This window comes from Blennius ocellaris (assembly GCF_963422515.1).
Source record: "Blennius ocellaris genome assembly, chromosome: 4".
Taxonomy (NCBI): Eukaryota; Metazoa; Chordata; class Actinopteri; order Blenniiformes; family Blenniidae; genus Blennius; species Blennius ocellaris.
Genome location: NC_137653.1, coordinates 3,887,494 through 3,912,840, shown reverse-complemented (window position 1 = coordinate 3,912,840; position 25,347 = coordinate 3,887,494). Strand labels below are relative to the sequence as shown.

Here is a 25,347-nt window from a genome sequence, read left to right as displayed (position 1 = left end):
TGTCCGGGTTTTTAATGATAAAGCATGAAAGGAGCCTTTTATTTTTAAGTTGATGTCAAATAAAAGCATAACTTTGCCTTTAAAATCCCACTAATAATCATTGGCAGTCATAATCTGTCAAAGCACCATTTATCACCTGAATGCTCAAATAGTTCTTTTCACGCCATTTTGGTTGTATGTAATGTATGCAAATTGTGACATAAATGAATTAAAGATGAAGAAGCATAAAAGGGATTCACTGATAATGGTACGGATGATGTGATAGACTGACGACCTGTGCAGGATATATGGAATAATGATGTATGGTGAAGATTTTAATTTTATATAAAGAACAACGAAAGGTGATTTTACAAAATTATTGTCTGGGTTTATTGAAAAATATTCATAGATATTTATTCCACAGGTACACTTTCACAGTAAAGCTGCACTGTCAAACTCTCCTGATACTCTACTGTTGTCTTTTATGAGTCAGTCATTCCCTAATACCTTGTGTTTAAATATCATGTACTTTTTTTAATGGACAGTCTGAGTCTCTCTGACCAGCAGTCTTATTCGTCGCAATCCTTCAATTTTTCATTAGATTAACTCTTATCAGTTTATAGTGTTTGTATTACACAAGCATTGTTATTGCTTTCTTCTAAATGATCTTTTTCTTAATCTGTGCATCGGTCCATTTTTACATTTTATACTGTTATTGCTTGTTTTAAACCAATAAGCACACAACGTTGATTCATTCAGAAGTCTTGTTTTTACACAATAACTCTTCATGTTTGCAGACTTAATCGAAAAATCATGAGTTTGTCCTGTTCAGCCAATCAAATCTTCTATCTAAATTGAATTTCGCGTGGCGTTGGACCGGAGCTGCTCACAGCCGACTATATATGGCCGAAGGCTGAAGCCACGCTGAACAAGTCACCGGTCCGTCACGGGAAACACTGACACACTTTCAGTGCAGCTCAGAGTCGCCAACTGACCTCATGCATGTTTTTGGACTGTAGGAAGAAAACCAAGACATGCAAAGTCTACACAGACGAAGAGACACGGCAGAATAAAACATCGTGCGACCAAACCTTTATTTACACTGAACAAGTGATTGACTTTTTTTTTTCTGTTGATATTAATGTATAACTATCATCCATTTGTCTTGGCGTCGTGGTGCATCCTAAATCGTGGTTTATGTGACGGGAAGTGGAGTAGAAATAGCCCTAATTCACACTATGGAAATAGCATGTCTCTAAAGAACAAGTGTAAACGGATATCAAGGCACAAACATATGTAAAAAGACTTGGAATGAGACGAATAGTACAGAACAATCATGTTAGGAACACGCATAACCACTTAAAAACCTTGCAGATATTTTTTAAAAGTGACACATAACCATTTCTGTTTTATTTCGTTAAAGAAGTTACTCAAGGAATGTAATTCTGTTTGTGGTGACGGGTTATACAGGCTAGTCTATGGACAGTCATGCAGAACAATGCACTATAGTACAAGAGTGAATATTGATCTGTGTAAACATTGTACAAAAACATTTTCCCTTCAGCCGTTGTCATTCTCCATGCTTGTTTGTTTGTTTGTTTTCTTCTAAAAAATAAGCTCTGTGCAGTCAAAAGGTTCATAAAATGCCAGTTAACAGATGCTAAAGGTGATTTCTTTTCTTTCTTTTTTTTTTTATAAAAGGTTTTTTCTCTGCGTCTTCCTAAGCTTCCAAAGCAAAAAGGAAAATAAAATTAAAACAAACAAAAGATCTGGATACAGAAAAGAAAGATTGAACAGATTTGAAAAAAACAAAAAAACAAGTGGTTCTCATACTGGTCCATGATGATGCACTTCGGATGAGAACGATACGTTTTTATTTTATTTCCATTTGCCCCGAGGCATTATGAGATTAGCTGTTCGTTTGCCCCGTTTGGATCTTCTTACAATTATTGAGCCAACTGGCTGACAATTTTCACCTTACAAATCAAATAAAAGCAAAAAGCCTCGATTGTGAGTTGATTGTTCCTGTTCAATTCGAGGGTCCTCGGTCAGGGCGAACAGTACAACGGCCCTTGACAAAGAGCAGTGAGGGATACATAGAAAAACAAAAAATAGCAATAACAGGTCAGACAGACAAGGCTATGTTTGAAAATCAGTGATTGTTGAAGTTCTTCAGGTCCCCCCCCCCTCCAGGAATCTAGTCCGTTATGGTTTTCATTATGAAAAGCAGTAATCATCTCATGGCTAATGCAGTCTCTCATGCAGGCTGAGCGAGCCAGGCTTCATCCTACATGAGAAAAACAAAACAAATTAGACACAACATGAAATCGAGAGCAAAAAAGACAAAAACCTCTCGATCATTTTTGGTTTACACTGAAAAATCCATTACTCTTAATTGGTTGTACAGGCTTTTTTTTCACTGAACTGTTAACATTTTGTTTGAAACGTTTGTTGTTATATAGATACACGTGTAGTGGAAAACTGATTTTCACTTCATGTTCTTTTAATAAGCTTCCTTTGAATGTTAAATTCACCTCAGCCTGATTAAAATCTGGCCTTTTCCTTGCAAGGCTGTGATTAATACCCCAGAGTTTCAGATGCAGTACAAATGAAAAGTTTCATCTTGATTAATAGTTCAAAGTGTAAAAACACATTTATTTTAACTCTCACAGGACAAAGAGGGAGACTCGGATTTAAAGGGATGAGAAGAAGCTGGTTCAAATAATGGTTTTTAATCATAACATTATTATGAAATTAACTGAAATGACATAAAATGGCGTTCTCTTTCAAAGTCAAAACCTCTGACGACCACCTGTCTACAAATTTCATTTCTATCCTATGTTTTAGCACAACATATTGTTAAAAACTGGAAGTCTATTTAATAAAACGCACTGCCTGCAGTCAAATGGTGCAGCATGATTGTGTGTTGAACTCTGACAGATGTTTTTCCCTGGAGATTATAAACTCTTAATCTGATCTGGGTTTTTTTTTTGTTTGTTTGGTCTTTGAATAAAGTGGCTTTATGCGTTGCATTTGAGAAGCAGATGTTTTGTGGATGTTTTGATTTTGAAACTTCACTCAACGTATAATCACATTTATTCCACCCAATAAACACTGTACAATTGGTGCAGTATCATTTCCAGCCACCCTGAGTGGCCGGGAGCCCACCTTTAGAAAAGACCACAGTCTTTTAGGTTGTTCTTAATAATAACATCGGTGACGGCGTCGAAGACAAACTGGACGTTCTTGGTGTCGGTGGCACAGGTGAAGTGGGTGTAGAGTTCCTTGGTGTCCTTTTTCTTGTTCAGATCCTCAAACTTGGTCTGGATGTAACTGGCGGCTTCATCAAATTTGTTGGCCCCTGCAGGAAAAAAAATAAATAAAAAATCAAGACAATGAATTCCCGCAGAGCTTAAACTGCTCCCGGGACATCCCTTGGACGTGTACCTGTGTACTCCGGGAAGCATATGGTGAGGGGGCTGCGAGTGATCTTCTCCTCAAAGAGATCCTTCTTGTTGAGGAAGAGGATGATGGAGGTCTCGGTGAACCATTTGTTGTTGCAGATGGAGTCGAAGAGCTTCATGCTCTCGTGCATTCGGTTCTAAGGAGAAAAGCAGCCGTGGATCACTGCTGAACGACATATAACAGAGCGGCCACCAGGGGGCAATGTTGTCACATGTTGGAGGAGGCTTCAGAGCCTCTCCAGAGCAAGTCTCTCCAGAGCACTTTCTTTATAATCATCACCAGTTTGAGAAATTGAGGCCAATTGGTTCACGCCTCTTGAAAAGAAAAATACCTATTATATCTCTTATTGTATAATTGCACTTCACATAGCAGTTCACTGGGCTAATTTTATGAACTGTGACTCACTATTATTTAGCAATAATAAAGAGGGACGGGTGATCATAAAAGCCCTGCAATATAATCTAATCTACGCTGAACCAAGAACGAGCCCAATAGCAGATTTATGAGTTCAGTTAATTGACATTATCCATGCTGATGAAGACACACAGAAGGGCTTTCCATACCATTTCCTCGTCCTCGGCCAACACCAGGTCGTACGCGCTCAGAGCAACACAAAAGATAATGGCTGTTACTCCTTCAAAACAGTGAATCCACTTCTTTCTCTCCGAGCGTTGGCCTCCAACATCAAACATTCTGCAACACAGATCAAACACAGGGGGAAAATTAGGTAGGATTTTTCCCGCCTGTTGTCCGGGGGATCACCGTCACCAGGGACTGAGGAGGACATTTCAGGAGGAAACGACAGCAGAAGAAGGAAGGAGGAATCTGGGGTGACGTCCCTTGGACATGCATTAAGTTTTCATGTGGTGGTTCGAGAGCAAAAGTGGAGAGATGCCTGTCTGATGATGGACCACTGGGTCAGTGCAGGCCTCCACATCCAGAGCAAACCACCGGCTGATTGCTGAGCTCAGGGCTGTGATCAAAACTGTTAGGAGGTGTGAGCGAAATCCTGCAGACAGCCGAGGTGAGAACAGTCCGCCACATCCAGAGCAGCTGCCATACCCCGACGATACAGGGCGCGAACACACAGCCTTCGCCGAGTGTCGCCTGTTTAAGCTTAGCGGCACATAAAAGCAGCATCTTGATATATATAGATATATACTGTAAATATCAGGCCACTGCCAAAAGATGACATTCGACTGTATTTAGGAAGTATTTTTCGGTCTACACTTATTATGGCCAACAGAGCAGAGTTATAAAAAATGTGACTTTCTTCCTATCGATTTGCTTCATGTATTATTCAGGGTGAAAAACTGAGGCTGTGAAACGAGGTAAATATCACAGAGTTCATCGGGAAACAGGTCACACCAAAGACATGTGACCACCGCCGGTCACACATTTACCTGCTTCAAGGAAGCTTTTTCATCTAAAATGACTATCTAAACCACTAACCATCTAAAATCTGTTCAATAAAACAACCAAAAAAAGAGAGAGGAGGACTATGTCCGAACTCTACGCTCAGCAATTATATAAAAACAATATTTTTTTATCCATACTTTACATATAATCAGTGTCATGAGTTGTTATCAGACATCCTCTTCAGAGTAATGTCTATACATCCATTACTATCCCACACAGCAGTGCTCATCTGTACCAGAACATACTTTATGTAAGTACCGTAGCCTGTAGGACGCATTTAAATGGAAACACTAAGTAAACCTCTGGGCTTATTTAACACATGCATTTGTGGCAAGCGTCTAATGCACACAGCCCTTGGCATAAGCGTGTTAATTAATCGGTACAATTTGGCTTCTGCGCGGCGGGGTTGTACTTTAAACGCCAGAAGGGTCAGTCACACCTCAACACAATTAACGGCAACTAAAATTAAGTGAGAATATCTCCGGAGGACGTTGTGATCGAAGTGTAGAGAATACCTTGGAAATCCAGAGAGGAGTTTTGGTGTTAAAACACAAGTGGAGGCTGCAATGTCACGGGTTTCGGTTGTACAATGTAATTTAGGGAAACTATACTACCGATGCTTGAGTTGTGTCGTTTACTGATATACTCACTGGCTATTAGAATAGAAATGTGCCTTTAATCATCTAAAAATGCTTTGTTTCACAGATCTGAAATGTTTTTACTGCTCTATGTGTTTTTCTTTATTGCAGCTGTGTTGCATTGTCGCCTCAAAGAGGTGTGTGCGCATGCGTTTTCAACAACACCGGCTTCTCATTAATTCCATTTCCTGTCGCTGCACGACCTTACTTGAAGTGCAGTTCCTTGAAAGTGAAGTGGGTCTCAACAATGCCCGTAGTCTTAACCCGAGTTCGCAGCACGTCCTGCTGGGTGGGGATGTAATCCGGTTTGGCTATCCTCTCAAGGTCATTCAGGTAACTAAGAGAGGGCGAAAAAAAATAAATAAAAAAAGTCAACATTTTAGCATCATTAGCCTGGAAGAAAAGGAAAATAGAGAAAGATGAATGAAAACAGTCTCGACATGATGCAGGCTCTTTTCTTTTGGTGCATTAACATCAAGAACAGTTTGCATTTTACCGAATTGCTTTAAGCTTTTAAGTGTTTAAGTGCCTTTTAAAGTGCAGCAGTAGTAGAGCCGTACAATAATGATGTAATAACAAGCTGCATTATGCAGGTTGGAGTCCAAAAGCAGATGCTGTGATCTTTAAATAAATGAGGACAGACCCCCCCCTCTCAAACTGTGTGATGTTAGCAGCTTTATTTGTTAAATACCCGCCTGGTAAACGACTGCCCTCACCCTGTGAACGGTGATTGATCACCTTCAGAAGCAAGTAAATGACGAGCACGGCGAGCCGAGGAGCTGCGGACTGAGATCCTCTCAACGTACAACATAAGGCCAAAGATTTGAACCCGCAACATGAGCTGCCTCGATATAAAGGCTTGAATGGCCATCACTTCACGACAGCACTGAGAATCTACGTTCACGTTCACGTTACTGTCCCAACAGAGTCTGCAATCCAAGCAAGAATTAAATGGCAGCAGGACAAATATTACATGTTGCTCAGAGGGAAAAAAGAAAAATAAAAAATCTGTGTTTTTGGAGTGAATCTGGCCATTGCATCTGCCAGTTTTTTTTTTTATGTATCCTTTCTTTGTCGGGTTTCCATATGATGCCAGTTTTGTTGTTGTGCTCTTTTGGCTTTCTCCACTTCGCTCGGCACAACAGAGGAGATTTCTGAAGAAGCTGCTGGCTGAATTCATTTTCTTTTTTCCCATTTTTTAACTGTCAAGACTCCAAGAGTTTGAATCATGATTTCGATTTGAATCATGACTACGTGTGGAATTGGCTTTGCATTTTGCCTCAATTTCCTTTGTTCCACAAGTTTAATGTGTTAATGGATATATTTAAGAATTCAGTAAAGGCTGACTTAATGTGCTTTTACTAACTGAGCAACACTCACGGCTAACTTTAAGCTTATCAGTTAACACGCATGCCATTTTTTTTAAGTCTGCTTAGTGACATTAAAAGGCTTTTTTTTTTTTAAAGAAGATTTCATTTTATTTTCTTTAAATTCAAACTTACAAGCTATTCCATCTTCTGATTTAGAACTGTCCAATCCATGGGACTTTAGGCTCTGATGCGATAATTCGGGTTTACATTTTACATCAGCGGGGGAAATCCCTGCGAAGCCGAGCGTGGTATCGGGTGGCAGTGGGTGAGAGGAGGTCAGTGGATGGACAGCAAACAACTTTGCGATAAATCTTGTGTAAAACTGCTTACTGAAATTACTGAGGGAATACCATCACACTCAGTGGAAGGTTTTTCACTGCATATGCTGTGCAGATTCAATGTAGTAAGAAAAGAAAACATCACAGAGCTTAAAGATGAGGGCAAAAACTCTAAAACAAACACATAATACACAAGTTGCATCATTTTATGAAGGTATTGACTAGTTTTCTTCATTTCTGTGCTTATTATGTCCCAATTCTTATTGCCGTTTCTCACTTCCTCCCACCGTCTTTGTAAATTGGGTCTGGCTTCTGACAGACTGGCTGGTCAGTAGGGGAGTGTGGAAGCATCCTCACCGTGTTTCAGACTGCCTGCCCCACTTTACACAAGCACTGCATCGCCGCCCAAGGCCAGCTGGGAGATTTAGCCGCCCTGCCAACCGACACTTCGCAGAGGAAAAGAGATATACGGTATATCCGGCGCTGCAGTTCTATGTAATGCTAATGAGCTGATACAGCCTTGACAGACTGGCTGAACTGATAAAATAGCTCAATAAATGATTAAACAAATGTTTTGTAATATTTTCTAATGACGGCTGCAATGGGACAATAAACAAGAAGCCGGAATTATTACAAATGACACAAAGCAGCATTTAACAATATCGTAAAAGTGCTGCAACAAAATGAATCCGTTTGTTCAGGGAAACTGAAGCAGTCGCTTGGGAGTGTGATTACAAGAAGAATCGATTTTCAAAGTTGGCTTGGGAACTACTTTTTCATTGAAGTAAACAGAGTTTTTCACATCTCGAATTCTTTTTCCCACACCTCAAGACAAACTGTTGGCACACTGTTTTATGAGGTTAAAATATTAAAGAATCAAGCCAAGGAAGCAAGATCTAATCATAAAAGGGAAGTTATTGGACTATCTTTCTAGCCTCCATAAATCCCCAGAGAGGGGAAAGACAGGTTTTTAAATGAGGGAGGCTGAAAGGGCCGAACATTAGATTCAGGAGAACAGCAGGAGAACGGCATCCACAATGGCACCGTTGTCAGGGAGCCCTCATTTTGATGGCAATATAAAACGCAATCAAGAGCCAAAAGCAAACAAACAGCCAAACTTCTCTCACGGTGACAGTCCAGAGCTGCTTCCTATTTCCACTAAAATAGGCGGTGCCGTGTTTCTGCTGCATGCTTCTTTTTTTTTTAGATGGACGACTGACAGGTACTCAGGATGTGAGCAGAAGAAAATCTGACAGGAAACAAGGATAATCTGCATGCTTGAAAACTGTGCAAATAAATAAATAAAAATTAGTACATCTAATAAGATTCTACACACACAATTTTAAGGTTTTACTTGGCAAAAAAAATCAATCACACCCAGAGAGCCACACTCACTATGCTGCAGAGTCGTTGAGTTGGTATTCTCGCGACCTCGCAAAGCAGCTCTGTATGCCATCGTTGCCCCACAATCGCCTGATCACGTTGGCCAAGTCATCTGGAAGGATGCCCTGTTCCTCAGCTGCCGCGGACAGGGCGAAGAGCTGCTGGGCATCGTCCTGCAGGGGGCGATAAGCACACCACGCTCACACAATCACTTACAATGAGGGAGTTTTATTATCCAAAGAATGACAATTCTCATCCTTGGCGTTGGCAAAAAGACCAAATGGCATCTACTGTGTAGACTGCATGTGTTTGGATTACGCCTTTATGTATTCAGGAGAAACACATTGAGATTATTAATTTCTTTTGCAAGTGTGTCCTGGTAGAGGTACCTAAGATACAGTGTCAGTAATACTAAAATGTTCTTAAACACAAATAGATAGCAAATGATACATGAAGTCAAATAAAATTACAGACACAGAGAGCATATGACAAATAAAAAGAAAGATTCTAAAAACCATCAAATAGTTGTAAAAGGGCCTTAAACTCTCCCAGTGAGACCAGTTTAAGATCGGTCTGTAAAGTATTCCATGATGTGGAGCAGAACACATGAAGGCTTGTTTTGCCCAATTCCGTACGGACAGTTGGCATTGTGAGAAAAAACAAGTCTTTAGACCGCAGGCTGTAGTTATTTTTGGGGTTTTTGGGTCATATAACTGCAAAGGTACGGAGGCAGCAAACCAAGAATTGCCTTATAGATAAAACCAAGCCAGTGAATGTGTCTGCACATCCAACAGAGTGAGCAATGGCGAGTGAGAGCTTTGCAGCCCGTTATAAATCTCAGTGAGTGAAAACATTGAGAAGAGGCTGTAGATATAGGCAATAGAAGATAAAACTGATGCAGTTAATACAAATAGTTGTTTATCCATTACTTTGCATTCTGACATGAACAGACAAAATGTTGCTCCTCTTAAAACATTTGCAATGAGATTTTTAACACAGCCAGAATCTAAATAATGTAAAAATGTAATGCTGCTTCAGTCAAAATATACTTTTAAATAGAGAGTATGAAACAAAGACAGAAGTATTACAATAAATATATGGAAATCTTTTTAAATACAGTTCAAAGGAGACAATCATGTTCCTCCTAAATTCTTACAGTATCTACGGACGCTCTTGCTTGTTAAATGAAAAAAGAAGTCATCAATATGTGGCAGTTCTTCCAATTAAAATAAACCAAGAGTCAATAGCAAAATAAGCCGTTCGACATCAACAGAGAAGATTAATGGGAGCATGCACGCAAACGTATGTTACTCCTAAAGGCATCGTTAAATCGGGAAATAAACGTGTTTTGGCACGTGTTAGCATTGTGACAGCAGACTGATAATCTACCAAATACAAATTTCATCACCCTTGACACTTCTGAATATGCGAGTCATTAGGAAAAAAAAAAGATTTCAAATATTCCATGAAATCTGCTTAGATTTGTAACATTTAGTGGGGAGGGAATTGTGTTTCCCGCTCAAGCTCACGACATCGATGCTGATTCTGTCACGAGCTTTGTTTGCATATTTTCAACAAGCTTTCTACAACTGATCCATGTTTATTTCCCTCCTTTCTGTGCGCAAGTCACCAGTTGGTATTCTTTACTTTCAGACAGGATAACAGTCCTGTTTACAATCGTCTGCGCCTGAATTAAATGTTGGAAACAGCCAAAACAATCTCGGTGGAATTCTAATTCAGTCTTGCAGGATTTCGGATGCAGAGGATGACTTGCAAGCTTAAAAGCCCACAAAAAAAAAAAAAAACAGCTGAAGTCCGGCAGCTGGATCGTAAGTGGTCGATACTGCAAATGGCGGATGAGGTGCAGCGTGGCTGCATGTGTATGCATGCGAGCGCACCCTCATCTCTGTGTGTTTCGACGGGGCTGCTGCGCGCGAGCGTTGTGCACTAATTGCTGTGTGGGAGTGTGAGAGTACCGTCACGTACACACGGCCATTTGACAGATCTGAGAGAAAGAAAAGGGAAAAAAAAAAAAAAAAGAGCACATATCCACAGTGCAGTCCTCAATCCTTTTATTACTGCTTCAGGAGCTGAGCACATTCAGTCCAGTGCAAAATCTCACACAAACACAAAAGTACAGCCACAATAGGACTTCATCTGCCCGAAGCTCCAAGTCGTTGCTCTTATCGGTGTTATACAAAGTATGTTTCTAATTGTCAGCCAAATGGTGACCCAAGAGTTGTGGAATTGGGAACATTTATACATTTACATTTCAGTTTCTTTAAGATATCTAAATATTGTGGTGCAAAAACTGTTCCACACATGGAAACAACCAGCGAATCTAAACTTATATATGCCATTCAAGCTCTGGGTTCATTAATCACTTTGTCAATACCTCCCAGGTTTCGCATTCACTTATATTAATAGGTAAAAAACTATAACCTTATCAATGTTTGGAACATGTTGAAATGACTGATCTAAAAATTGAATGTAGATGTAAAGTCTTCTGTTTTTTAGATGATTAGATTAGATGGAGATGATGTAATCATACTTTATAGGTCTCACTGTTGTAAAATAAAAATATAAATTCTCCGAGTAGAGCCATTTATATATTCTTCATCATCAAATTGTTAGACAATGCCCACTTTTAATAGTTGTTCTTCTGGTTTCAGAGTAAAGCCAGACAAAGAGCTGGCTATCGTTCTGTTGGTAGAAATTCACAGAAACATCTATCAAACCTCTTAAAAGCGAATTGCTGCTGTGGTTCAATTCCCTTAACGCACCCTAAAAGGCGCAAACCTCTCAAAAAGCTGACATTTGAGTTTTGATTCATTACAGCTGTGAGAGACTGGACAGGTTTTGAGGGAAAAAAAAGAGGTCGGCGGACGACAGAAACTGAATGACAGCCTAATTTGTGTTGTTGTGAAGGCTGCAGATGGCTGCGTGCCACTGAAATGTGTCCTGTCTGCATTATTGAATGATCCTACTTTAAAAAAAAAAAAAAAAAAACAACCTCTGAGGCTTCTGCTGCAGGTTTTAGCTAAACTCCCAGGCCCTTCTGTCTCTCATAACTGATGAGAGTGCAGATCAAGGATTGGAAGAGATGGAAGTTGGCAAGACGAGGACCGTCGCCCTGCAGGTTACAGAGACGAGGATTTCACCGTGTTCCAGTCTGTGGTTCAGCAGAGCCGCCGCAGCGAACAGGTGCGTGTTGGAGGTCACATGCTCTCACATTTGTTTCAAAATGCGTACAGCAGCGTTATTGACTGAACACGTACTGCTGAGAGAAGCAGACCTGGTTTCCCCCCGAAGCATTACAGCCTTGGAAATAATCTTCGTTCTTCTGGGTTGCGCTGGAAAAACTATTAAGCAAGAGGGAGTAAAATGTTTGTTCCTAATCTAACAAACACTGCGTGCAATTCGGCTTTTTTCTTTGAGAGCGAGGTAAAAGGGACACAATCAGTTGAGGAGACAAAAGTAACCTCCGGAGGTTCGAATTCTGAGAAAGCACAAGAACTGAGAGAGAAACTAAATAAATAAATAAAATGCAGGTTTAGTTTTGTCGCAGTCTGAAGGAAATCTTAATCTGGTAAGTCCAAATGATTTTTGCTTCCACAAACAATAAAAGTTGTTGTTCTTTATTTCTTGTGGTCATCACATGTTTGTGCCTACGGATAAGTTATTTTTAATGGACTGAAATATACGGATATATTGTGTTTGGACAAATACATCATTTTCTTTTAAGTGTGTTTGAGTGTTTGTGTGTCTTACCACTCTGCCAGGGCTGGAGTAGTCTATCTTGAGACTGGCCATGGCTTTAACAATAGCCATTATGGACTGGATAATGTTACTATAAACCACCGCCCGGTACTGTTTACACTCATCTTCCGAGTAGCCGTCTTCATGGATGATTCTGAAAATAATAAGAAGAAACGAAGAAAGTTTATCAAAGTGTCCGTGTTCACAATTCACAGGTTTAAAGTTCAGTTATTTTTGTTAAAGATCTTCTATTCCTGAACAGAGTGAACGATGAGGAGGTCACCTTTTCACAGCCAGTACGGTCAGGGTGGGGAAAACCTGCTCACCTTAATGGCCACTATAATATATTAAAAGTCCACATTTAGAAAATGAGATATTTCTTGTAATGGGGTTAAAAAAAAGACCAGGAAATCAGAGCATAGAAAAGCTTTGCCAGGCGGACGTACGCAGTGGGATTCGTGATTTAAGGCAGACGCGGAAAACTTTTAAACCTAATGGCAAGTATCATTGACATTACTTCTCTTCCTTTAATGATGCCTGAACACTGGGACGTCTGTAAATTCATCAACTCCTGGAGCTTCATTACGAGTAACAGAGATCCTTCCACTCCAAATCTGATTATAGTTCTAATTATGAGGCCTTTAGAAGATCGTAAGGAGCAGAAAAGTACAAAGGCTTGTGTTCAAACTGAAGGACAAAAAGTAAATACTTCCGTAAATTACAGAAGATAATAGTGTCAATCAACTTGAGCATTAAATGTCTGCATTATTAAAAACATAACACTAAAAAACGTGCAAACCTGGAAACCTGGAAAGCATCTTTTTCCTCTCTCTTATCGTCCAGTCTAGTCTAGCAACGTGCAAACCCTCCACTCAGTTTCACATCCACCTTGGCAGCAGGCTGTGTAGGATGACGTGAAGCAGTGGCTTGAAGACACTGAGCAAACGCCTCAGCGTTCGGCAGCTGTGGTATACCGAGTTTACCTCTCGCAATATCATCACCTCCAATGTGAGGGAACAAAGCGCGTGTGTGCGCTCTCGCGTGCATCCTGTCACGAGTGCAATCAGAAAGATTTCATCAGGTTGCGAAGGGAAGTGCACCGCGAGAAGACAGACACATCTTCCCATTATTTGAAAGGAAAGCTACCTGCTGGGTGTCAGCGGTGAGAAAAGTGTTAATGGAGAGAATTCAGTTCTTAATCGTAACATTTTGAAGCCATTTCGTGAATGCGATTCAGTTTCCCCAACTTTCCCTGCTGCAGGTCCAGGTTTACACGAGACACCGTCACGTGAAAACGTTATGTAATAGACCAGCGTCGGGAGGGTTTCTGTCTTGCAAGCTGATTTATCTGTACGTGTTAATAACCTGGCTTCAAAAGCAACAGACCGTTCCTGCTCCAAGCTCATAAAAGATAGATTCAATGCCTGGCTAGCCAAGAGGAATGTGAATAATTAAGCCATTTAGAGGCCTCAGTGAGTGAGTGAGTGAGTGAGTGAGTGAGTGAGTGAGTGATTTCTGATAGGTGCAAACAGGCATTACAATAACCTCGTATTCACACTCTTCACGCCGTCGTTCTTGTTTGAGCAGGGAAAAAAAACCAAACAAACGTTATCGACACCAATTCGGCCTGTAAACTGCACATAAATACTGTAATCTAACGGCGAGTGTTTACTCCTGAGAAGCACTGAGGTGAGATGCTTCATGGTCAGTAGCTGTGTGCCGGAGCTAAACGCAGGAGGTGAGAGCAGTGAAGCGTGACGGGGGACTCAAGAATCATCAGATCTAAGACAAAGAAGAAACCCTCGATTTTACTTTTGTGCTACCAACACATCATATTCAGATTAAATATGGAGTCAGAATTTTTGATTGCAAATGTGAACTCATCCACTACTGCACCCAAGGTTTATTTAAGCCGAGAAAAAAAAAAAAAAAAAACCCCCAAAAGAGTTTGTGTGTGTGCGTTACTTACTTCATCTGCTTTACAATGGTGCTCTTTCCGGACTCCCCAGCACCTGGAAAAGTAAAGCAAAAGAGTTAGAAATGAATTCGGCTGTGACGTCTGTGTACGTGATCGCAGTAAAGTTGACCTTGTAAGCTGCTCTTGGTTCAAAAGCACGAGTGACCCAGTGATGACCCGCCGCTGACATCGCACTTGGTCCACTGGGCTGTCTGGTTTATTTATGTTCCCGTGTGAGAGGACATGGTGTACAGATGTGCACGCAGACTTCCGCTACTCATTTCTATGTTTATTTCTCACCCCGACATAAGAAAGGGTGCAGGACAGAGGATGAATCCCAATACAGCTTCCTCTTTTTTTTTCTTCTGTTTTCTTTTTTAAATCTACAGGTCTGTAGAAAAGTAACACGCTTTATAATGATGAAATCTAAAAAAAAAAAAAAGTATATCCCAACAACGATTCAATAGTAAAGTTCTATCATGCTGACAAATAGGGACATTTCCTTCCAAGTGTAAAACTGTTACTATTTTCACTTCATCTCGGAGTTCTGGGTCTTTCTAGGATCTACTGCAATGTGCACAAATAAACAATGCGCCAAGAAAAAAACAAAAAAACACAGAAAACAGAACCAGTGCAGAAGCCACCGGGGGCATAACAACCCTGAGTGTAAACAATCCAAGATGTTAACAATTTCAATATTTAATTATCCAATGTTAGACCCCCCAAAAAAAGATTAACGTGCAAGCAAGTGAGACTCAGGACCTAAAGCACACACACAGAGAAAAAGAAACCAAAACCTGTTACAAATTAAAAATTAAAGCTTTGGTGCAGCGATAGCGCAGCAAAAAAAAATAAAAAATCATCACACACACATTTCACAAGTCAGCACATACCTGCTCATAGCTAATAAACCTGCTGCCTTAAAATATTAATACATGGGGGTGCACTTAAAAACCCTTGTTGTCTTGTTAAAACCAAGTCGACTCTTTGACCCTGGCGCCGTCAGGAAGATGCCACCATGCTGCCGTGCCTTCATGCCACCGAACCCGGCCCTGTCAGCCAACATCAGCCCGGCCGCCGACTGACGGGGCAAGAGGGACCTGCAGTGTTACTCGTTCACGCCGTCAAAACTCATCATATTCACACATCCGGCACTTTCTCGGAAAGAAAAAAAACCCAGAGGAAGGACAGGGCACAGGAAGGGGTGTAGAAGCGAGGTCTGAGGTTTGCGTTTGCCGCCACACAAGCTTGTCATTTGTCTTCCTTCGGTTGCACGAGCATGAAGGCTGAGATCTGGATGGAGCTCCGGCTGTTCTGTGTCCCGGTCAATGGCAATGTGACACAAATCAGCAAAATCACACCGACGTATGTGTGTGTGTGTGTGTGTGTAATATACAAGATCTGTTAAAGAAAATATTAGTTTTTCCTGAAGACGAACAATTTTGTCATCACTGGGTTTTTTGTTTATCCCTTTTGTTCTTTAACTGAATCTAAAGTGGATACTGGGGAAGAAAACTTGGCAAAAACCCCCCAAAAAAGCACACCAGCCAATCAAGATAAAACTATGCAACTAATCATCTGCTTCTTTTGTTTTGACTTCAGATGTCTGGGTTTTTATTTATTTATTTATTTAAGGACTGCATCTAGAATATAAAATGTTGCCTTCAGCAAGATAAACATGAAGAAGAACTATAGTATCTCACACAGAAATGTGTGTGAAAAAACCCAGTTTAAAGATAAACGGTGGGCGGTAGAAAGTGGAATATCGGTCTCTCTGCAGACACGCACGTGTCCGACGGTGACCTTCCTGACTCCAGAATTAAACTCATCCTTTAATATTTCAAGCCTAAAGGGAGGCAAAAGCTTATGAACAGAAGTTTTAAAAAAAGAAGAAGAAGAAGAAGCCTTACCAAAGCTGCATCAGGGGAACTGGGCATAGCTTTAAGATCGTCCTCATTCAAATCAAAAGGAATAAACTCTGTAAAATGTGAACTTTTTTCTGTTTTTTGTCTTCAGAGCCCAATATACCACATGCAGTAATAAAAAAAATTTTTTTAAATGAATTTCTCATGAAGACATGAAGGACAACATGCATTCATCTATTTTAAATGAAAACACAAGAAGAGTTTTTTCTGAATGCTCCAACAAAATGATGACTATGCTATTTTGTGAACCCGAACAATAATAATGACAACTAGAGAACAATAATAACAGATTTTAAAAAAACGGAAGAAATGAAACAGAGGAAAAGTCTGGCCTTGAGACTTCTATGTAATTCAATTTATACTGCAGTGCTATCACTTCTTTGATAGCAGTAATCATCAAAAACAAGTTTCATTTGCTTATAAGTACTAGATGCTTGAGCGTAGTTAGGCTAAAAAAAAATCTGAATTTATGTTTGTATGATGAACAGAATTAAAAAAAACGCAAACTTCACAGTATATATATATAACAGGTCTATCTTTAATGCAACATTATGCACAATATGCACATCAAACAAGATAAACTGCAATACATTGTGTTTACGTGCTGTATTCATTCTGCACATTTTGAATATGAATGAAAAGTGCAAATAAATACAATTAGTTTATGTACTTCATGCCCAGTGGCTGGAGGGCAGAAGTTAGAAGCACAAAATGAAAATATCAAGGAATTAATTGCACAAAAAAAAAAAAAAAAAAATCAACAAACTACTTCACTTCTTAAATGCTGTTGATAGGAATGCTATTTGGAGGCTTGAATGCCAGAGTACAATGACCATCATATACTGAAGTGAACATGCAATATTGAGTATTGCTGCAACAATATGATTTCACATAAATATTTAAATCCAATACCGTACAGCTCGACTGAAAATCTTCCAAGTCAGTGAGGTTTTATATATATATATATATATATATATATATATATATATATATATTTATTTATTTATTTTTTTTTTTTTTTTTTTTGCGTCATGCACTATAAATAATTTAAACAAGTGTGGCAGTTGGTTTTAAGTGACTTTCTCGATCGACCCACTCCAGCTGTATTAGGACAAAAAAAACAAAAAAACAACAACAACATGTAATCAAACCTCTTGAGAAAAGATGTAGATTAGATAAGTGCTTTGAGTTTGACTTGAACTGCATGCGTATTTGCTGGGATAAGAAAATCTCCTCAGTCCAGGAATGGAAACTCTGTGGTGCCTTCAGCAGCGGGAGACGGCTGCCAGGCCGTCATCCAGGCGAGTGGGCCCGAGAGTGTATTGGATGCGTTTTCTGAAGCCCGGCTGCTTTCAACCCTTATGCTACAAATCACATTGTTAATCATTGCAGTGTGCTCTGGGCAAGCACTAAAAAACAAATAAAACAAAAAAAACAACAACAATAACTTGGGAGCAACTATGAATAGTCAGACCCGCAGAAGCAGAATGGGGGTGGCATCATCCCCACATTGCCAGAGAGCGACTCTGTGTTGCAAAAAGCAGTAAAAAAAGAAAGAGCTTGTATTTCCCTGCCAGCACGGCCCATAGATGGATCGTTCTAATTCCGATTCCTGCCTCTATGCTGCTCCGGCTCAGTGAAGGCACCGAGGATGCATCTGCTCTCCTACAACATTTTGGTTTTCACCCACAGAAGGTGAATGAAACGGTTAATAATCGTTTCATGTTCCCTCGCTGGCATGACCATGTAAATATTTGAACTTGTTCTTGAAATCAATTAACGCGAGCAGTTGTTTTATTGTCACATAAACCCGTGGTAATTTTCTGCTTGGTGGCAGTGGATTGATCCCCCGCAGCACCTCGTCGTCCCTTCGTCATTTAGGAAGCGTTTCGACAAATGTCTGCACCTGAACTGAAGATGAGATGCAGTTTGGTCGTGTCATATTGGGACAAATTCATCTTCTCCCCGTTTGCTATTATAAAGTAATGCCGTCTTAAAAAGACGTGCTCGCTCTGAGCTCACAAGACTGCGAATACGTTCCTCGTTATTTGTAATATTGCAGTATTTTACAAGGTCGCAGTGTCGGTGTAATAGTTATGCACATTAAACTCTTTATTGTTGGAATCCTGTCAAACTGGCATGGACCTTTTTATACAGTTTAAATAGGGATTTATTAGCAAGCAGACATTGTGGGCAAAGTTTGGCTCTTGTACGAGGAGGTCAGTTGAGGTATTTATGACACTATAAAAACGTGCTTGGCTCAGACTGTATTAAATGGGCACTATAATTCAGAATATGCTTTTTAAATTTGATTTTGAATGAATTGGAAACTTGCAACTGATAAAGTGGGGGAAAGAAAACAATACAGACAATAATGCAACATCTCTAAATACCACAGCCTTTGTTCATTTATTTGAGAAATAGTGTTTTGTTTTTTTAAACAAATTCTGCAGTTGCAGTGTAAAGACTTCGGTAGCCATTAGCCTGGCGTGCAAAAACAGCAGTATTTATGTGTACAAGCGACATCTATCAATATTTAATCTGTTTCTTGGTTTATGTTAATTATTTAACTGCAGACTTTTATGAGCAAATAACATTTTCTTCAAATCTACTGTAAGCAATCACGCGAAGAAAAATAGTGAAACTTTATAATCACCAAACATTTTAGAAAGAAAACGTACCCTCAACAGATCTGACAGTGCCAATGAGAAGGAAAAAAAACAAAAAAAAACTGGCAGTGTCTGCAAGTTCAGAGTCTGCAAGAAATAATGTGAAAACTGCACTACTTCAAAGGATTGTGGCTCTTTGGAGAAAAATGGGCACCTCCCACTGAGAATAATCAAGTGTGGGTGAAAAGAATCGACTGAAATGACTCCATGTCTTGCAGAAGGCGTCAGCGAGAGCAGAACTGGTAAGAGTTCCAGTTAGATAATATACACTGATTATGAATGCCTGAATGAATGAATTTATTCTACAGGTATACCATTTTTTATTTTTTTTTAGGGGGGGTGGGGTGTTAGTCATTTATATTTGTTTTTATTTATTGACAATGCTCCTTGTGAATTCAGCTAAGTGAACAGGTAGGAGTGGAATGTCTCTAAATAGTGACAGTGCATACCTTTTTGCTCAGCAAAAAAAAACAAAAAATAAAAAAAGCATCCTGCAGACAGCAGTGCAGTATTTCAGGCTTATATAAGCCCGTCAGCTCCACTGTATATACACTTCAATGAATCTGCAGCCACTGCGAGTTGATGGTGGTCAGCTATACATTTTTAAACACAATGTCCTTTTGGAGTGTTTAAAATACAAAACAATAAATTTTTCTTTTGTCTGTCTCGGAATCATACGCCTAAATTACAAGCCAGGAGAGGTGTCGCTATACACCATATGTTTTATAAACAACCGGATACGTCTCAAGAAAAAAAAAAGAACCGAAGCTCCTCAGAAAACATGAGCTTTTCAGCAAACACCTTTTCACACACCAGCACACAGTCCAACTTTGACTTGCTGTAACGTAAATAGTTTTATGACACTGCTGTCTCGGCTGATCAGTTTTTGATCTGACCCTAATGTCGCCCACTCCTCCCGACACAGTCAGTGACTCACCGGCAAACTCGAATATCATCAACATTGGTGGGATGAGGCCTACGGCGTGAGCGCCGGATGAACTCATGAATATTCATGGCGGGTTATCTCCCCATGTGCAGATTAATGCAGAATTCAGGTATGAGGTCAGCAGCTTTACGAGCCAAATGAAAAGCCGGTCCAGCGGAGGACAAGCTGCAAAGCTCGTTTGGTTCTCGTTCTCTGCGTCACTTCACTGCCGGCAGATCGAAGCAGAAAACGTTTAAACTTCTGAAAACAGTGAATTAGACTGAAAATTAGTTCAGCTTTATGAGACGTTTTTAACTAATAGAGAAAATGTGAAGAAATCTGTGTAAAGCAGCATTTAGTACACTCACGAGTGCACACCAATGTCTGTGCTGACAGAGTTGAATTGAAAAGTGAAACATATTTTATTAAAATACACATTTCAGATATGACTATAAAGGCAAATTGAAATTATAAAACAAAGTCCACTACATAGCTGTAACTGTAACCGGTCCAATGGGGATTTATATAAATGAATATCTGAATTTTAGCAGCAAAAGCCTCCTGCAGGCTCTCCACAGTTCTTCATTTTAAAAAGCATAAAAGGATCGCTCAGGATAAAATGTAGGTAATCAAGCTTTGAACCCAAAAACATCACTACTTAACATAAAATGAGGCTAAATATGATAATTATTACCCTCCACTGAGGGGAAAATAATCAAGAAAAATGTGCAGCACTTTATTAAGTCGCCCTGTTTAACTACCCATTAACACAAACAGCGTGTCAGTCAGTCTGTGTTTTTACGCAGTAGATTCGGAATTTGATGTAAATAACGTGACAGCACAGGTTCATCCTGCCTTCTCTTTGCACACTTGAACAAACGGCGCACCTCTGGAACGGCACATTCACATCATGGGCATCCCAGTCGATGAATCTGTAGCATCCGTGTGACGCCATCGTGTCAATATAGACCAACACATTGTTGAATCTCTGTCACTATGATTGAAGACCGATAGGAAAGATGCGCTGTTAAAATGAGTACGGACCATTTGTGAGCTCATCATACGAGTGAACGTTTTGCCAGAATCTTACTAATCAGTAGAATGGAAAATCAATTTTTAAAAATGTAGCATCTGACAGACACATGATGCATGCAAACCAATATTGTGCATGCCGGTGAATACACACACGCATCAAGACATCAAGGCACACACACCACACACACACTCAGCAAAGTTACATTTCACAGGACAGAAGTGAGAGTGCAGCATCAGCAGTCTGAAGCCAAACTGCCTCACATTTCTGCTGGCAGTGTAGGAGTAACTGTCGATTTATAAACCAACGTCTGCAGCCCCGCTGTGAGGCCACAGCAGCTCTCAGCTCCCAAGGGCCGCCAACACTCGCTTGTTGCTATATATGCATTGGAATTAAATGAAAAATACACCCAAGGCTGGTGCGAACGTCCGAATTGTAACAAATACCTTCAAAACTTCCAATAGCAGTAGTGATCACACGAACGCATTAGATGACAAACGGCTACAGGGGTTACTTCTTTAACTCACAAATTAAGCTACTCGACAGAATAATACCATCAATCCATCTTCTATGCTGCTTTGTCCTGTTCAGGGTCGCTGGAGATTATCCCAGCTTAAAGGGGAAGGAATTGGGATACACACTGGAGAGGTCGTCAGTCCATCACAGCGCAAACAACGATAAACCATACTCTCAATTCTCAGCTATAGGAAATTTTAGGGTTATTAATTTACCTTGTATACATGTTTTGGGACTGTGGGAGGAAGGCCCAAACAGCCACAGGGAAAACATGCAAACTCCACACAGAAATGCCTGGCTGGATATTTAAACCCATCATCTTCTTGCAACAAGGCCAGACCACTGACCACTAGGATAATACTTGAAAAAAATAAAATATACCTGGGCTTAAGAGTGACACTGAAAACATAATTCATGCAAGGCTAATTTTCATTCTGTAAACGAAAAGCCGTGGTATGAGCGCTGGGCAAGCAGCAGAGATCTCATTTCAACCACACTAGGTTTTCTTTGCATTTGATCCCTAAAAATCCAAGGCTAGAAATTAAACACTTTCTCTAGATGTACAAAATTCAAACCCGACAGTGTCATCCTGGCAGAGCACTTATTGCTTATTGGAGATATGCACAATTACACAGACGTCTCTTGGGCTCTTTTGAGAAACCATCAGACAAACACCCTCTGTACTTAAAAGACAAGGCTTATCAAGCTTGATTCAATGAGTCACAAGCACCGAATATAAGTCACCAGTTTCCAAACAGAAGAACCAGAACCATGGCAACACATGGGAAAACAGTACTATTAAACTTAGCATGAACGTTGCTATCTGCTATAATAGATTTTAAATGTTACTGGATTTGAACAGACGCGCAAATATTTCGCAGCTATTCAATGAAATGTATAAACAGCATGTCACAGCATCGTTAGTCGGTCCGTACATACAGAGATTTGTTTTATCCAGGTCTCTGTGTCACACAGCTCACCGCGATGCATTTCTTCTGTGGAGACACGCAACACATCTCAGCATATGCCGACGTCAAGAGGCCTCCTATTGTCTAATGGGCCTCCATGAGCGAATGAGTCACTGGCCCGGCTGCGACACGACTCTTCCTTCGCTCACGTCCTGGCTTGCTGCCCCCAACTGTTGGTGTCACGACTGCTCACGTCTAACCAGCTTTTACAGCCATTTAAAGGTTAACCTCCTCTGGGTGTTGATGACACTGAGCAGAATGCACAACAATGATGCTGCTGCTGCTATTTAAAGCCCTGTCGCAGCGAACTGAGGCGGCTGACTGACACAGGCAGCCCTGACGCCGTTTCCCAACTTAATACATTTGTAAGTAAAGTTTTCTTCTTGAGCCATTTTCTGAGGTTCCTAATGATCCACTCTTGCACTCTTACTACTTGAACATTGAGTGTTTGTTGCTGGTCAGGGGTATTGGTCCTCCTATGGATCAATTCCTCTTTAAATGCAGATATGAACCACTGGTTTGAATAAAACACTTCAAAACCAGTTTTGGGTTACAATTATTGCAGAATTTATCATATTTAGCCTGAAACGGAAAAAAAAAGACATGCAATTTGATTCAAGCTGTGACTTATTCCTTCGTCAGATGTTTCCAACAGTGGCATGCTTCATGCATCCATATATGTTACCTGATAAATGATGAATATCAACCATGTGATGTGCTCATCTCGCATCACTAACTGGCTGTGTTTCCGAGGACAAGAAAATACATGAAAAATTCACAAAGCTCAGTACATTGGACATAATGCAATGCAATAATCCATGCTGGTGACCTGTAAAATACTGCTTTGTTGCGTAATTCTTGTTAGAAAGCTCCTATTTCAACACCAAGCTATGCACCAATATGTCAAAAACAATGCTGCACTGATTAAATTTTTGCAGTTCACCTTTACAGGTTTTACCCACAGTTTTTAGATCCATTTCCCTCAGTAGCAGCAAACCTCCGTCGTTTGAGAATTTTGCACAGCCATTTATCATAAAGCCTTTTTAAATATGATGTACACTTGATTCTTGTCAGGAGACTTACTTACAATCACACTTTACTCTATTCTTCTATTGACAAACCAACTACTGTAGTATTTGAATTATTTCACACACAAGCAAGAACAGATTCAGTTTGTTCTGTAACATGTAGGTTTAACTAGAAAGTCAAATAATCCAGAGCTGGTAGCTCAACCGGACAGCTATCCTCCTCCTCCCGCCACCACACAAACCTTTTTTTTTTTTTTCACATGCAGAGCAGAGAGCAGAGGGTGATGCAGGAATTTTACATGGCTGGATACAGTGCAGCATGTTATCGCCTGAAGTGGAAAAGTAGGTCATCAGCCTTGCAGGAAGCAGTGGAGCTTCACTGCTTCGCTCCTGCTGCACGTACAGCCAGCGCTGAGACAGTGGAAGCACCTACGCAGCTGCAGCTCATGAGAGTGAAGTAAAAAAAAAAAAAAAAAGCCCGTTGTAGATTTGAAGAGCAGATGACAGTGTGGAAACACACAAACCCACAACTGTTGACTGAGTGCATAAGACAAACAACAACGGTAGTATGGCATGCTGATGTGTGATGTAATTGATCTCTGCTGCCTCCGGAGGAACGCTAAGCTCGTAGGATCAGTATTGCGGAGACACACTTCATTAAAGAATTCTAATAACAGAAGCAAGCACTTTTCTGCTTTTAATCCTTTTAGAAGGCAGCGCATCCTTCAGCACCGTCGACCATCCTCTTTTGAATTGATGTCTCCAGGCAGTGGGTACATGTCACCAGCACTGCTCTCGACTGCCTTATACCTTTCCAATATTGCGGTTTTAGTCACCGCAGAAAAAAACCCATCCTGCTCCTTATCAAACAAGACTTATGCTTCGCAACAAGGGGCAATTTTTTTTTCTCATTTATTTCCCTCTGCTTGCTCCTCGGTGCCGACGTAAAACATAAGACTATGTCTCCTCTAATCTTTAAATAATACAGCCACTCCTGGGATTTTATGAATCTTACTTCATGATATCAAGTGCAGGATATATTAAGACTTATTACACCCCAGTGAGGTAAAGTCGACTATTCCCAGCAAATAGGTGTATGTGCCAACAATAGATCGTTGTGGGTGTTTTTTCAGACTTTTGAAGGTGAGGTTTTGAGTGTAGCGCCGGCCTGCATGTTGCATGCAGCAGAGGATCAAGAAGTTCTTTTCTCTCAGTACCTTTGGCCTTTATATTGTGCGCCTGTGCCTGTACTGGAATAGTTGTGTCTGGTCTGAGAAGTGACACCGAGACGAGACATATTTGAAAGTCCGCAGCAGAAATTGAACCCCGTGTTGTTGAAGCACAAGTTTCAGTCCTTAATAAACTACAAAGTCGACATGTTTTGGGTCATGAAATGAGAAGAAAGTGGGACGAATGGGTTACTGGTTGCGTAGATTCGTAGCAATGGATATTGTTAGACGCATTTAAAAAAGTGCAAATATGTCACCACATATAGGCTTTGGACATGTTTTACAAAAGAAAAACAGTTTTCAGAAGATATGCAAATCACAAATCTGTCATGGAATCAATATAATGGACAGTGTAACAACAAATATTGACTTTAAGAAAGAAAATCATGATTTGATAGGAAATGATCTGGAGGAATATACACCTGGAAACATTTCTAGCATTCTTCTTGTCTTTCCCTACACCCATTGTTCAAATGTTTATTCATACAGCTAATCTTTCTTCACAGTAAATGATTATTCCGTTCACACTGACTTAAATACCCCCTGTTAAGGAAAATAAAAAAATTGCACAAAAATCTTCCTTCTATTGTCTGATTAATTAATCCTGACGAGTGAATCAGGCAGTCATTTCAAAAAACTACAAGGTAAATTAAACTTCAAGATATCCGTTTCTCTATTTACATTGATCCAATGTGAGGAACAATGGTAGTGAGAGGAGCTATAAGACAAGGCAAGAGAGGACAAAGAAAACAAAGGAGGACGTAAAGAAGACAAAGAGAGAAGAGAAGCAGGAAAAGAAAACAAAG

General features: G+C 40.2%; 1 protein-coding gene across 1 annotated transcript in view; it reads right to left on the bottom strand.

The window, feature by feature from the left end:
- Nucleotides 1-2,111: 2,111 nt before the first annotated feature.
- The window catches only part of gnai2b (guanine nucleotide binding protein (G protein), alpha inhibiting activity polypeptide 2b), a gene marked incomplete at its 5' end in the record, with an annotated part of 36,784 nt that continues 13,548 nt past the window's right edge, over nucleotides 2,112-25,347 (bottom strand). Inside the window, 8 exons of the mRNA XM_080495733.1 lie at nucleotides 2,112-2,266; nucleotides 3,148-3,340; nucleotides 3,427-3,580; nucleotides 4,008-4,137; nucleotides 5,710-5,838; nucleotides 8,545-8,705; nucleotides 12,304-12,445; nucleotides 14,261-14,303. Of these exons, the coding sequence (XP_080351859.1) occupies nucleotides 3,150-3,340; nucleotides 3,427-3,580; nucleotides 4,008-4,137; nucleotides 5,710-5,838; nucleotides 8,545-8,705; nucleotides 12,304-12,445; nucleotides 14,261-14,303 (950 nt within the window). The 3' untranslated portion in view covers nucleotides 2,112-2,266; nucleotides 3,148-3,149. The remainder of the gene's footprint in view (nucleotides 2,267-3,147; nucleotides 3,341-3,426; nucleotides 3,581-4,007; nucleotides 4,138-5,709; nucleotides 5,839-8,544; nucleotides 8,706-12,303; nucleotides 12,446-14,260; nucleotides 14,304-25,347) is intronic.